At 38.1% G+C, this 13,994-nt stretch overlaps 1 protein-coding gene across 1 annotated transcript in view; it reads left to right on the forward strand.

Moving 5' to 3' along the window:
- LOC124268920 overlaps nt 1-13,994 on the forward strand; it is a 32,582-nt gene that overhangs the window by 13,033 nt on the left and 5,555 nt on the right. The window contains exons 2-4 of the mRNA XM_046703940.1: nt 10,052-10,246; nt 11,650-11,814; nt 12,367-12,387. Of these exons, the coding sequence (XP_046559896.1) occupies nt 10,052-10,246; nt 11,650-11,814; nt 12,367-12,387 (381 nt within the window). The remainder of the gene's footprint in view (nt 1-10,051; nt 10,247-11,649; nt 11,815-12,366; nt 12,388-13,994) is intronic.

Raw genomic sequence — 13,994 nt, forward strand, 5'->3', positions numbered from 1 at the left:
CGCTCATAGCACATGCGCAGTGAAACAGGTTCGCGCAGCGGGTTGTCCGGTGAATACTCGGTGAAGGCTTTGGTGTGAGCTATTTTTTTTAATGTTTTGTTGATATTTCACAGGCGCGAGATTTTTATATGTTATACCAGTAGATTACCGATTTAACTGTTTATATAATTTCATTTGTCTATTTCACCACACGTTCTTCTTACCGAGTCACTTTCTCAGTTCGATACTTAAAAGCAATGTCATTATTTAGCGTTGACAGAATATCTAACTGTGACACAGATATGTCGTTGTCACAGACAAAACTCAGTGTCTGTTTTATTGACACCTATGTGCCTGCCTGCCTGCTAATGACAATATTCAATACACAACTTCGATCACTGACCACATGCAATTTGAACTTAACACCTATCAGGCTATACACCATAAACAAAACGCATTGATTTATGGCCCGAGTTCGGTCTCTGTCACATTATGTAATTACACAGACAGGCAGGTGTGATACTTGTACACATGACATGTTATGATGTCTGTTGATTGCAAATTGTTATACACAAGAAAATGAGCATGTATTTACGGTTCATTGCCGGGAAGGCTAAAATCGTGACGCTTCTCGGTTCAATGAGCGTAGCCTTCGCGGTACTTGCAATGCAATGTTATGGTTAAATGAACACGGGGCGCCTCACTCGGAGGCTCTGACAAATTACAAAGAAAACAGGATTAACGTGGACGCTCTTTAATTTGGGCACATACAAAAATATTAATACAGCTATACGTTTTCATTTTCAGTATACATTTTCTTGAATTCGACATTAAATTGTCATTATCCATAGTAAATCACATTTCTGTCAATCTACGTCGAGCTTAAGACAATTTGAGAAGTTCAGACACGTGGTCTGTGTAGGCGATGTCCCCGATGATGTTGTTCACAAGGCCCTTCAGGATTAAGTTAACTCTAACCTGCGCACCTGCCATCACGAATATGTGTATGATAGTTCGGTGTCAGTTTGCAACTTAAATATTATAGCAATGTTTTTCGAATTAAATACATCTGAAATAAAAACGCCACTTAAATACAGGTCTAAACAAGCGAAGAAGATAAAGATGCCTGCTACATATTGAAGTTGGAAGATACCATAATGTACCTAGGGAAGAAATAATATGTGTCCATTGTTTATCTTTAAATCTTAATCGAATAGAAGACTGGTTCAAGTCTTAATAAAGTCTATGTTCTATTCTGTTCTGATAAATACTCTATTATAACAATGTTTTGAAAAGAAATGTATCTACTCCCGGCATGGATTATGCTTCCCGGCACCGTATCTTTAGCTTTGGCGGTACTCCCCTAATTAGCTCTCCCGGGAAATCCGAAATATACATTTTAGCCTTCCCGGGACATCTGAAAAATAAATTTTAGCCTTCCCGGTACGACACCGTATTTACAAAACCTAACATCTCTATATATATACACACACAATGAGCCGTGAGGGCATCGGCAAATGAACCAGCCGTTACACTTGAGTGCACACCCACCCGCTCTGACTGGGTTCGGTATCCCGGCTGCTTCGTTTCTAGGGAAGTAAACCCAAGTACAAAATATTGCACTTTTGATTTGCGATTGTACGCTTTTAATTTTGTTTATATGTTTTTTTCATAATCAGAATGTATATTATATGTCATAAATAAGTGATAACTGTGTTTTAATTATGTTTGATTTTTTGGTTGCATGTGACCTTTAAGCAATCCACTCCTTTGATGATCTCCTCGGTGCATTATCGCGATAATGACATCGCGAGATATCGAACGAGCCTACAGCTCAGCAGGAACAGAAATCGTGACAATTGTTGTGAAAAATGAAAGCTATATGTTCTCACAATCTGCTGTCATTTAATTTTGTCACCTGCTTTGCCTAGCCTCTGAGTGGGCCTAGGACAAATACCACCCGGACAAAAGCCCCCCGCACATATGCCACCTTGGACAAATGCCACCCAAATAAAAATAAAAACCACCAACACAATAACATTTTTAAAAAGTCAACATTACTATGAAATCAAAATTTTACATGAAAATCAACTTTTTTATCAAAGTGAATATATTTTTTTAAGAAACCAAATTATTCATCAAAGTCTACATAATTTTACAACAAAATCAACATTAAAATCAATATGGGTGGTAATTGTCCTCTCTGTAATGGTAAAATAACTGGGTGGCATTTGTCCGGGTGGCTTTTGTCCTGCTCCCCTTCCGAGTTACAACTTGTTTTCATAGACGATTCTGTCGTAATTGCCTGGTGTCGCTGGGCCTTATTTGTTCGAGCCAGCCGCTAGTGATAGTGAAAACTATGATCAGCCTCGCTCATCTCGGTTACGGTTAATTTCTTCAACCTAAACAGTGCGACATTAGGAAGGGTGGATGCCCATCAGATGCCGTTATTTGAAAATGTCCCCGGTAGTTCTTGTCTGATTGTATTAAAGTATCAAAGCAGTGTGGGCTTTTGCAGGTTTTCTAATGCCTGGATGGTATAATGACTGATCATAATTGATCCCATTTCTGTTGGTTTTTTTACCTCGATATTTATTCACGTCATGTAAAAATATGACGTATAATATTAAAAAATGACATTTGATCTATTTGAATCCGTAAACTAAACAACCCCACTTTGCCATTGCTAGAAGACTCTGAAAATTTACTTAGGTAAATAGGTACATACAGTTTTAGCACACAGCAAATGCTTATATGTATTTCTTATGCAACAATGAAGTTCTGTCCGTATTCTCAAAATAGTGTCGGCCCATAGGTTTTCACATGCAATTAAAATTGCATGCAATACAGCAATTAATACTCCCTTGTTGTAACCCGTGTTAGGTGGTATAAACCTACACATGTTATTTGTCATCATTCACTTGATGGTCAGTTAATGAATTTAAAACAGGTATAATTAGTGGTAACACCACTTAGATAACCCGACAAAGGTTCCCATTTTGCATTTCTTGTGTCTGGAGTAAATACTCAACATTATAAACATCGATCAAAGGATTAACCGATAACACGCTGATTGATTAATTACTTTTATCTTACACAGCGGATTTGTCAAAAGGTAGTGTTTATGTATGTAGATTCACTAATCTATACTGAATACACTCTGTCGTGTCTGTGTCTGCGTAAAACAACTTCCTTCTTTCAAAGGATTAACCGCCAAGACATTGATTGATTGCTCATTATTGGCTAACTAAATTACTTTTTTGTAAAGAATGGCGGACATTATGCAGTTAGTTCCCAGGTATGCTATCTTGGGTGACCAATGAGACTATATACCAATGTGAAATACCTGAAACGATATATCACTTTTCGTAAACATGTATTAGACTGTTAAAAGACACATCATTTGGAACAGCTGCAGGTGAATGGCATATCACTCGGTTTTGTGGATATTGATGGATACATTCCTCGAACAAAGTAATTGCCTGACATTGTTCTTATAACTCTAATCTGTTTTAATTTTAATAATTGCATTTTGTTTTTATTCATTTGTCGTAGCATTCCACAGAATCATTGTTTTCGTCGTGAAGTAATGAGACAGACAACATACACTAGGGCGTGTGTGCGAATTATGATTTACATTGGCAAACTATAAAATGTTTAGATATTCAAGTTATAAGTATAGGCAGATTATTTAGTTTTATTTAGGTTAAAAATGCACGTTGACTAGTATCTACATACTGGTGAGTGGACGTTAACCACGTGAATGTAGCAAGAAATTTGTTGCGCAGTATTGTCACTTCGACCCCCACCTCGCTTCCGAGGAAGAAATCGTTATGTTACAAGTTGTGTTATGCCAAATCCTGTTGGCCATGATTCAAATACATATTTAACTACGAGTAGAAAGTAGTTTTGATTTTCTAACGTGATGAAAGAAAAACATAATCTCATTAATTCTTTAACATACTTTAGCCCGTGATGTCACGATTATTAAAAATGGCAGCGCCCTGTCGCGAACATCCGCCAGTTTGAGAATAAATGCTATTTAGGTTTGTTTTCACCGAGTTACAAAATCAAAAATACTTTCTACTGGTAGTAAAATATGTATTTGACTGATGTCCAATAGGATTTTGCGTGACATATCTTATAACATAACAATGTCTCTCGTGGAATCGAGGTGGGTGTCAATATAACACTACTTTCAATATTATTGTCACTTCCACCACAACCTCGCTTCCGAGAGAAAGAAATCGTTATGCTTCAAGTTGTGTCATGGAAAATCTTTTTTGGTCATCAATCTTATATATATATATATATATATATATATATATATATATATATATATATATATATTGTACTACAACTAGTAAGTAGTTTTGATTCTTTCTTTAACTTCTGCGAAGCGATCTGAACACATTTAAGATATCGTTCCAAGCTTCCACAACGCTCGCTTCGCACTCACAAACATATCCCATTTTGCATGAACTATGGGGTCCGGTGGAAATTAGTGCATGGTGACACCATCACTCGACCCTCTAGGTGGGCAACGCAACGATTGACGGCAACGCAACGATTAGTTTTGCTTTGAGTAAGTTTCGTTGTTCAGACCATCTTTTAATGTTGGAATATGGGCGAAAAGTAAATATAAAACAACATGAGCGATTCTGCCCTCTGTGTATTGTACTTACCATTTAATCAGAGTACCAATTCTTTATTGAATGTTCATTTTACTGTGATCTGAGAAACAGCCTGCTCCCACAATACTACATAAGTAATCCATGTGAAACTAAATTTATCAACTTATTATTGTCTTGCAATTCTACAACTGTTAACAATCTTGCTAAGTTTATATCTTATATTTCTTGCATTGACAAAAAGAGCGAAGTTTTTGAATATAGAGTATAAGATTAAATGAGACATTGTACATGTTAGCATACAGCTTAATATTATATATGGCGCTGGATTGTATTGTCATCTTTATAATTGTATAACGGGTTGGTGGCCCTTGTACGAAATTAACTCTCACTCACTAGATATAAGCTTTCGATGACACATACTTACTAAACGTGACAAAATTCACTTTTCACCCAAAACATTGAACAATTAAAATGTGTTCACCACTGCAATTTCGACTGGTCAAGTCGATAATCCTTTCGTTAATCCCTAAACAATCATTACTTAAACAACACCAAACATCAAAGACTACCGCCAGTCGCCTTAACGCCCCCATGAAACACTCATGCCGCCCCCATGCCACTATAGCAATTAGCCCATGCAGAACAATCATTACCATCACCCACCAGTTATCTCCCCTTGCGGATATTTCCAAAATTGGAAATTTTTGGAAACATCATCCTTCCAAAATTGGAAATGTCTTGGAAACATCATCTACCCAAAATTGGAAATGTCTTGGAAACATCATCTTTAATCATCTTTCCAAAATTGGAAATGTCTTGGAAACATCATCTTCCCAAAATTGGAAATGTCTTGGAAACATCTTCTTTCCAAGACATTTCCAAGCTTGTAAATGTGGATTTTTTTTCCAGTGTCCTTGTCAGGTATTGTCCGACTTTGTGACAAAGATCCTTGACGACCATAACGTCAACGCTGTAGCTGCTGTCCTGGTCGATCGCGAAAATGACTTTGCTGTAGTTGTTGAACGTGAGTTTGTATTCCAGCCTGTTGCCAAGCGCGTCTTGGAAAATGGCATGTGTCCCTCGAGCAACTTGAAGTTGAATGGAATGCAAAACCGGTTCTGAACAACTCGGCACGATACATTTTAAATTGTATTTGACTTCATTTAGATAACAATATTAAATTTAAAAGTTCGAATGAATTTATGCAACATCGCATTAAATCGACTCGCCTGGCATCTTATTTCAAGTGAATCCCATAGAGTTATGTGTTATTAAAATGGACTCCGTCCGTGCGTCCGTCCGTGCACATTTGTCTTTTCCGGAGCAGAACTCTAAAACCGTTCACTATTTCTTCGCCAAACTTCGCACATAGATAATTCTGGTGGTGTACTGGTGCCTGTTGGTAGTTTTGGAATTCTGAATAAAATATTTTTAGCGTTTCCGTGGCAACAAGTTTGACTTAGCCTGAAATTGGTGGAAGTGCTCTTTTCTGGAGCTCAATTCTAAAACCGTTCACTATTTCTTTACCAAACTTGGCACATAGATTGGTCTGGTGGTGTACTGGTTCCATTTTGTTAGTTTTGGAATTCTGAATAAATATATTTTTGGCATTTCCATGGCAACAAGTTTGACTAAAACAGAAATTAGTGGTGGTACACTTTTCCGGAGCAGAACTCTAAAACCGTTCAATCTTTCTTCACCAAACTTGGCACATACATAGATCTGGTGGTGTACTGGTGCCTTTTGGTAGTTTTGGATTTCTGAATAAAATATTTTTTCCTTTTCCATGGCAACAAGTTTGACATAGACTGAAATTGGTGATAGTGCTCCTTTCTGGAGCAGAACTTTAAAAACCTTTCAATACTTTCCTTCTACTTTTCTATATACACACCTAAATATTTGACATAATCATAACCCGTAGACATAATCATGAAGAGTATTTTGCCATTGCGGGGGATATTGATAATTTAGTCTTCTTGTTAATTGATGGATTCTTTCTAGATATGTGTATGCATACAATTATTATCCCCCGCCGCGCGTTTAGCGCGAAGCGGGGGATATAGTATTAGGCTCCGTCCGTCCGTCCGTCCGTCCGTACGTACGAATTGGATTATCTTAAGAACCGTTCTCTAGATTCTTTTCATATTTGGTATCTAGGTTCATCTCAGTATAAGAAAGGTCCAAGTCAAGTTTGTTGACCTTGACCTTCATTTCAAGGTCACAAGGGGACTTTCACGTTTTACCTGCATGTTAAGCTATCTCAAGAACCGTTCACTGGACTTTCTTCATCATCAATACAAAGCTTTATCTAGGGAAGGCGCAGGCCCAGTCGAATTTGGTGACCTTCACTTAATTTTCAAGGTCACAGAGACACTTTGAAGATTTTAGCATCTTAACCTGCAGGTTATGCTTGTCAGCGAGATACCTCTAGAACCATTCACTGGATTTTCTTCATATTTGACACCAAGCTTTATCCAGGGAAGGTGCAGGGCCCAGTCGATTTTGGTGACCTTCACTTAATTTTCAAGGTCACAGCGACACTTTGAAGATTTCAGCATGTTAACCTGAATTGTAAGCAAGATATTTCAAGAACGGTTCACTGGATTTTCTTCAGACTTTCAAGACTTCCCTTAAATGTTTTTCAATAAGCAATTTCTTTAGTACTATTTTTGCATATTTCATACACTATGACATTCATGTCAAGGTCAAAGTCAGTCTTGAAAATATGTGTGTGTTTGAACACCTAAAGAGCAAGATATCAAGAGAGGTTGGCAGGTCATGTTTTTGTTGACATATAACTTAAACTTTCATTACTTTATAAGTTTGATTTGATAATTTGCGGCGGGGGATTATGTCACCTTAGTGACAATGATTGTTGTAAACTTATATAGCCACGTAATGAAGATGAAGTTACCGTTCCACGTAAACAGTTCCACTTTCAAAAATGTAAATCGGAGTAGTGTGCAAAGTATAAGGTAATGACACATGCCTTTATGAGTAACTGTAGTCACCTGTATTGTATTGTAGTGTCCCGGAGCTAGACGGTTATCCGGGTGGTGAAATATCTCCGATCGCAAGGAGACAAGATTCTCCGCGGACTAGTAAGGAGATGTTTATATCCGAGTGAGAGTGAGGTATAGATGGCACAGCCGTCATCGACCACACAGGCAGACTCTTTTCTATGAGGGAAACCATCGCCCGTGTGCGAGAGGTACCACGATGTTGTGGCAAGAATCACATCAGGACTGAAATGCTCTCACCAAAGTTTATTTCCGTTTTCTTAGTGTTTATCTTCGTTGTAGCGTTGTATTATGTACATATCTTTTATCGTTGCGTACAAAACAGTTGACGAGAGGTTCAGAAAACACACAAAAGAGAAACAAATTACTTGCTGAGTAAACAATACAAACTTGAACGTATTAAAGTGTACAAACATTCAAATTCCATATTTTCTAAATAAGCAAATAATTAAATCAAATGTATTTTCTCTTAACTCGTTTTGGACATAGAAGCAACATAAATTCAAGAAATAACTCACATCTGTGTTCTGCTATAACTCAACATGTGCTGCTCACAGCATGGATGCCTTCTGTCTGACTGAGCCCATGTGCTTCTGATCATGTGATCAGATTGCCAGGATATGAATTAGCCTATACATTTGCAGAAGTTTAGGCAGCAACCTGGGTTTGAACCTGGAACCGGTATGTATCTGAATTATTAACATAAGTGGTTCCAGTGAATAATCCGTTATACAACAGGCACTTGTGTTGACAATTTCATAATATTAAACTTAAATTTTATGTAAATTTAATTGAGAGGCTAAACTTAGTGTTCTGCGCGTACACACATCAATACACAGCACGTGTCATAAAGTGGAACAAAAGTGCACCGACATTCTCATGAGGAAGTATTATATACCTGAGTGGCATAGAGTGGCAATTTTCATTGTTGTTATTTCATTTCTTTAGGGTTCAATTTCGTATATATATAGGCATTGTCTATATTAATGTGGGTATTAAGTATAGTATAGTATAGTATAGTATAGTATAGTATAGTATAGTATAGTATAGTATAGTATAGTATAGTATAGTATAGTATAGTATAGTATAGTATAGTAGTAGTGTTGATAGTGTAACTTTAGCATTATTAGAGGTAGGCAGAAATGTACGTGCAATTAGTTTAGGTAGCTATAGTTAGTTGTATTAGTTCTGTTAGAATTAGTTTATCTTTGTATAGTTATTTGGGTTTAATTATATCTTAACAGAAGGAATAAAGTTTTAAAAACTTATTCTTCTGTTGTGGTTACTTTGGTACGTGACACCAACGTGAGTGCATATGCCCCCAAGTGATAATATATAGGCCAAAATATTGTCGAAAATATGTGACATTGTGCCTTTTATGCATATTTTTACCATGAATGGAACCATTACGGTCATCCACGTAAAGGGATCAGTCGATTAATGGATGATAAAAACCTGTTGATATTAATACTAAATACAGTCACAGAAAAAATTACTGCCTTGTGGAACACCTTGGTCCTGATGGTAATGCTGAGACATGGTTAGGCCAACTGTAACTTTAAATTGCCTAACTGTTAAACACTGTGATATAAAATGAGGCAAACGACCCTTCAAACTAGCATCATGAAATCCTTAAAAAAACGCAAAGCTTCTAGGTAGCATCATAAGCTTTTTTCAGATTAAAGAAAATTGATACTGCATGTCGTTGAGTTATTGTAGCATTTTAAGAAAGCATTCCAGTCGTATTTAATTATCAACAGTAATCTGAGTTTTCCGGAAACCAGATTGAATATTTCTGACGAAGTTAATAGTTTCCAGGTACCAAACTAATCTATTATGTGCCTTTCGTTCTCCGGGTTTATATAAAAAGTTGGTTCAAAAAAGGGTCTGTGATGTGAAGGATCTCTATGATCCTGGTCAGGCATTGGTATTTGGACTACAATAGCACAATGCCACGAAGTTAGAAAATTCCCTGAAGTCCATATTTGATCGTGTATTTCGAAAAGGATGTCGAGACATGATTCATGCAAATGCTTTAAAGGCTGATAGTGAATATTATCAGCCCATGTTGATGTATCATTTGCCTGCAAAAGGACAGTATGGACGTCATGTAATGAAAATAGTTTTTTGTGTAATCTTCACAATGTCAGAGTTAATATTTATTCTTGTCTTCTCCTGTTGTTTAGGGGCATTGTTTGTTGGGGAATATTGTCAAGAGATTCGCCGTGATTATTTGCAATGTCGGCTTTATCAGTTAATGAAGGATGACAATATATAGGTTCGTTATCAAGCAAGTGATTCACCACAACGATGACAAGCCACAGAGTTAGGACATGAGTTTAGAACTCTCTCTCGAACAAAAGCATTGGGTTCCTGGTCTTCTGTGTGCCAAAACATATTCCTAAGTTTCCATTGCAGCAATGACATGCGGTGGTGTTGAATACAAGTCCTTCACAAAATTGGAACAGAGGATCCACACGTTTGAAAAGGAAGTCTTCGATGACTACGGCATGAGTACTGAAGGAGCATGGTATGGGGAGCCGGGATACAAGCTGCTGGACTTTGCCCCTGGACTACTCCACTGTGGAGGGAGGTACCCGGCCTGGGTTCAAGGTTTGATCATGTTTGATTAAGATTCGATTACTATATCTGTCAGTTTTGTATATTTAGCTCTCCTGCCTCTGTTCTTGGTGGAAGTAATAAAAACCTGAATTGAAGCAGCTGTTGTCTCGAAGGTAGAACGGTTCCTTCGTATTGTTTAGTTATCATTTTGGAGTTCAACCCCTGCCCTTGCGATCGTTCAAAAAATTTAACGGCTATTGAAACGCATAGCATGCCAAGGCTCACGTCTGCACAACGTCACGAGGCCATTGGGATGGTCCGTGGGGGAATGTCTCAACGACAAGTGGATGCACATTTCCACTGCCACCGGAACACCATTTCTGCACTTGTGAGACGCTACCAGAACACAAATGACGTCATCGATCGGCCACGTTCTGGGCGTCCACGTGTAACAACGCCAAGACAGGACAGATGGATAAGGGTGACCCATCTTCGCCACAGGTTTGAGACTGCAGTGATGACTGCCCGAACCATCCCAGGACTTCGCCGTATCCACCCCAACACAGTTCGACAACGGTAACGTCATCACGGGATCAGACCACGACGTCCTGCCATACGGCCTATCCTGACACAAAGTCATCGACAAGCTCGCCGAATGTGGTGCCGAAATCGTGTCCGCAGACCCTTGTTTTGGTGGATAAATGTTGTTTTTTACAGATGAGTCCAGGTTTAACATTTCCCATAGTGATGGACGTCAACGTGCCTATAGACGCGTGGGAGAACGTTATACGGCAAGGGTTGCTATAGATTTCTTGCAACACCACAACGTTGACTTACTGAATTGGCCTGCAAATTCACCGGATCTCTCCCCGATAGAGCATGTTTGGGACGAGATGGATCGACGTCTACGCCGTCTTCCTCATCCGCCAGATAACGTCCTTGACCTTGCAACAGAACTTGAGAGAATCTGGCGTGACATCCCACAAGCCTTCCTTGCATGTTTGATAGGCTCTATGCGTCGTCGATGCACTGCTGTTCTCAATGCCGATGGTGGACATACCCGTTATTGAGCTTGTGACATGGTCGTTTGACCCCTGTCCCGCTTGTGGACTCGTAACGTCATTGTGATTGACTTTTCAATTGAAATTCTCCCGACTTGTTATAGTCTCATGATCCCTCCATTAAAGTTTATATGTACTTTTGACATTGTTATCATACTTATCAACTGGGATAATATTTTGACAATGCACAGTTTCTCTATGTGGCTACTATAGTAAAACATTGTCCATGCGTAGTTAGTTTTGCCATCATTTTGCGGTTGTGTCAACCCTTGAATACCTCGAAGCATTTTCGTAGGTTCTTTCAAGCTCGATACAACGGTGTTTGAGTGTATTCTATTGCGCGACTCCTGCAGCTATACTTACAAGACGCTTAACAATGAAAACTCTTGTCAGGTAAACAGGGCGGTGACTCAGAAGGTCAACACCAGCTGACCATGTGCATGCAGCATTCATCGGACGACTGCTACAGGACATGGACAATCGATGCGATGTCGTGTGAAGACCAAACAATCTACAAGCTGACCAAGCCTCCGACGGATAAGATTGTTTACTGTGTTGGTAAGTTTGCAATTTTATTGTACAGCCACAACCATAAACAAACAATAATTTAATTATCAGAAAGGAAGTTTATCTCCTAACCTTTTGACGAACTATAACCTCTAGAAGAAATAGTAAAATGCAGATGTGGATGCAACAGAAAACTAACTTCTCATAATATATCTTCCTGGGTATTTAATTGAGAAGAATAAATTTGCATACATTCTATGGACAATACATTTCAGTTCTACAGTTCGTTCCCCTGACACCGCAATATATCAATACTTGGTTTTGGATCGATGTTCATAATATCGAACTCTAGAAAGACTGCCAAGCCAATCTACAGGCCAGTGTCATATATCTAAAATATTGCTATTGCTGAGTGGAGCGTTAAATATGAAATAAATTATTTTCCTTCGCTCATTGTCTTAATACATAGTTTGTATTTACTTTAAAAAAACACAAATCCTTATCACCTGATTTCATTTTTGCAAAGTTCGGCATCTGAACATATTTTGCTGTGATCCATATGCTTGTACCGGTGGATACTAAACGATTAATATTTATTTTCAGGTTATGTCAATGAGGACAATCGTAAGTAGATGTGCGGGTTAGAACAGATCCAGACTTGCTTCAGGCTCCTTATGATTATCCTTGTTTGGCGTCATAACTGAGTGGTCCCTTTATATAACTGTCGTGTTAAGTCTGTAATGGAGGATATTCGTGGGAGTTTTGATTTGCTACAGAGGCTGTGCAAAGTCAAATTCGAAAATTCATGTTTCATGGACAAAAGTATCCCAAACCCCTATATTTTTATAGCATCAATTTGTTATCATTAACCAGAGCAAAAGACGTATCCAAACCTTAATTTAAATAACTATCTGAATGATTTCGTACTTATCAAATAAATGAATGGCAAGTCTAAGCCCCAAAATAATGTAAAACTAGTATAGCTTATTCATTGAAACAAACATGGGGAAAAATGGACTCATTTTGTAGTGCTGATAACTATGATCATGTTCAACCTACTGCAATAACTTTCGTGACATTCCTGATCATACGTTGGATTTGACGGCGAGGTAATTCCTTTCATTCTTGGTGGAGGGCTTGTTCAAATACATTACAATTGTGTACTGGAAAATCTCTCTAGCAAATTTTGCGATCCACAATATCCTATATAATTATGCTCCATGGGATGACAATCCAAAGTAGTTGTTACTGTCTCGGGCATTTTGAAGACGTGTGCTTTTTAGAACAAAAACTGAATGGACAACGGTACATCACTGGGTTGTTGGGTTTCACATTCTGATGACAACTATATTAACAAAGGACAGGCTTCATGGACGACACTGCTAAGTCACATTGCAAGTGCCTTTAGTGATTTGTGTACGTTAAGAGGGCATAGAAACTCTACCCTTTTCCACCAGGATATCCGCCATAATAGACCTGTTGCGATACTTTTCCATATGTGTATTAACATATTTTGCTTGTTTTTCTCAATGTTCTTTAAAGCATTCTTAAAACATATTGTTAGAAACTATAAAGATATTTAACTTTTGGTTAAATGTTTGGCATCAATCTGGCATAATTTTAACTAAGCGTCTTGTTGGAAAGCTTCTTAACTTTTACCAACAAGACGCTACGGGAACATGTCACGTGAACTAAACTGTAGTATGAATAATAAAAAATAAATGGATATCTGTTATGCACCTATAAACAGATGCTCAAAGTGCCAAGCTCCTGGGGTAATGAATGAGTGAGCACTCGCTCGCCTCATACAACTCCGTCACAGTTCACAGAGAATGTAGACCTTTAAGTGCGTGCACAAGATGCAACGCTGAAGCCACAGTACCTTTGGTAGTTGTTGTTGTAGAACACCATGATGTGCGTCATCCTTTAGGGTTCTATTCTAGTTCAGTAAACAATGTTTCAAGAGCATGTTCCACTTTTGTTACTGGTGCCAAATTCTAGAGATGTTGTTCCAAATGTATTTCAATATGCAGTTAACGACGTTGTTCCTTTATGCTACATTGTGTTATGCTATTGTCGAGTTGCTGTCAAGCAATTCATCCAATCTAAAGGTGAACATAATGTGCATGCACAATCTTACAAACATATCAGATACAATCACCCTTGTGTTGAACTATGATGTTTTGTCTCAAAGAAAAAGCTTGGTCAATGAATATTTCTTAGCACTCATC

The sequence above is a fragment of the Haliotis rubra genome, unplaced genomic scaffold (genome assembly GCF_003918875.1).
Source record: "Haliotis rubra isolate DU_JTF1 unplaced genomic scaffold, ASM391887v1 Scf1402, whole genome shotgun sequence".
NCBI lineage: Eukaryota > Metazoa > Mollusca > Gastropoda > Lepetellida > Haliotidae > Haliotis > Haliotis rubra.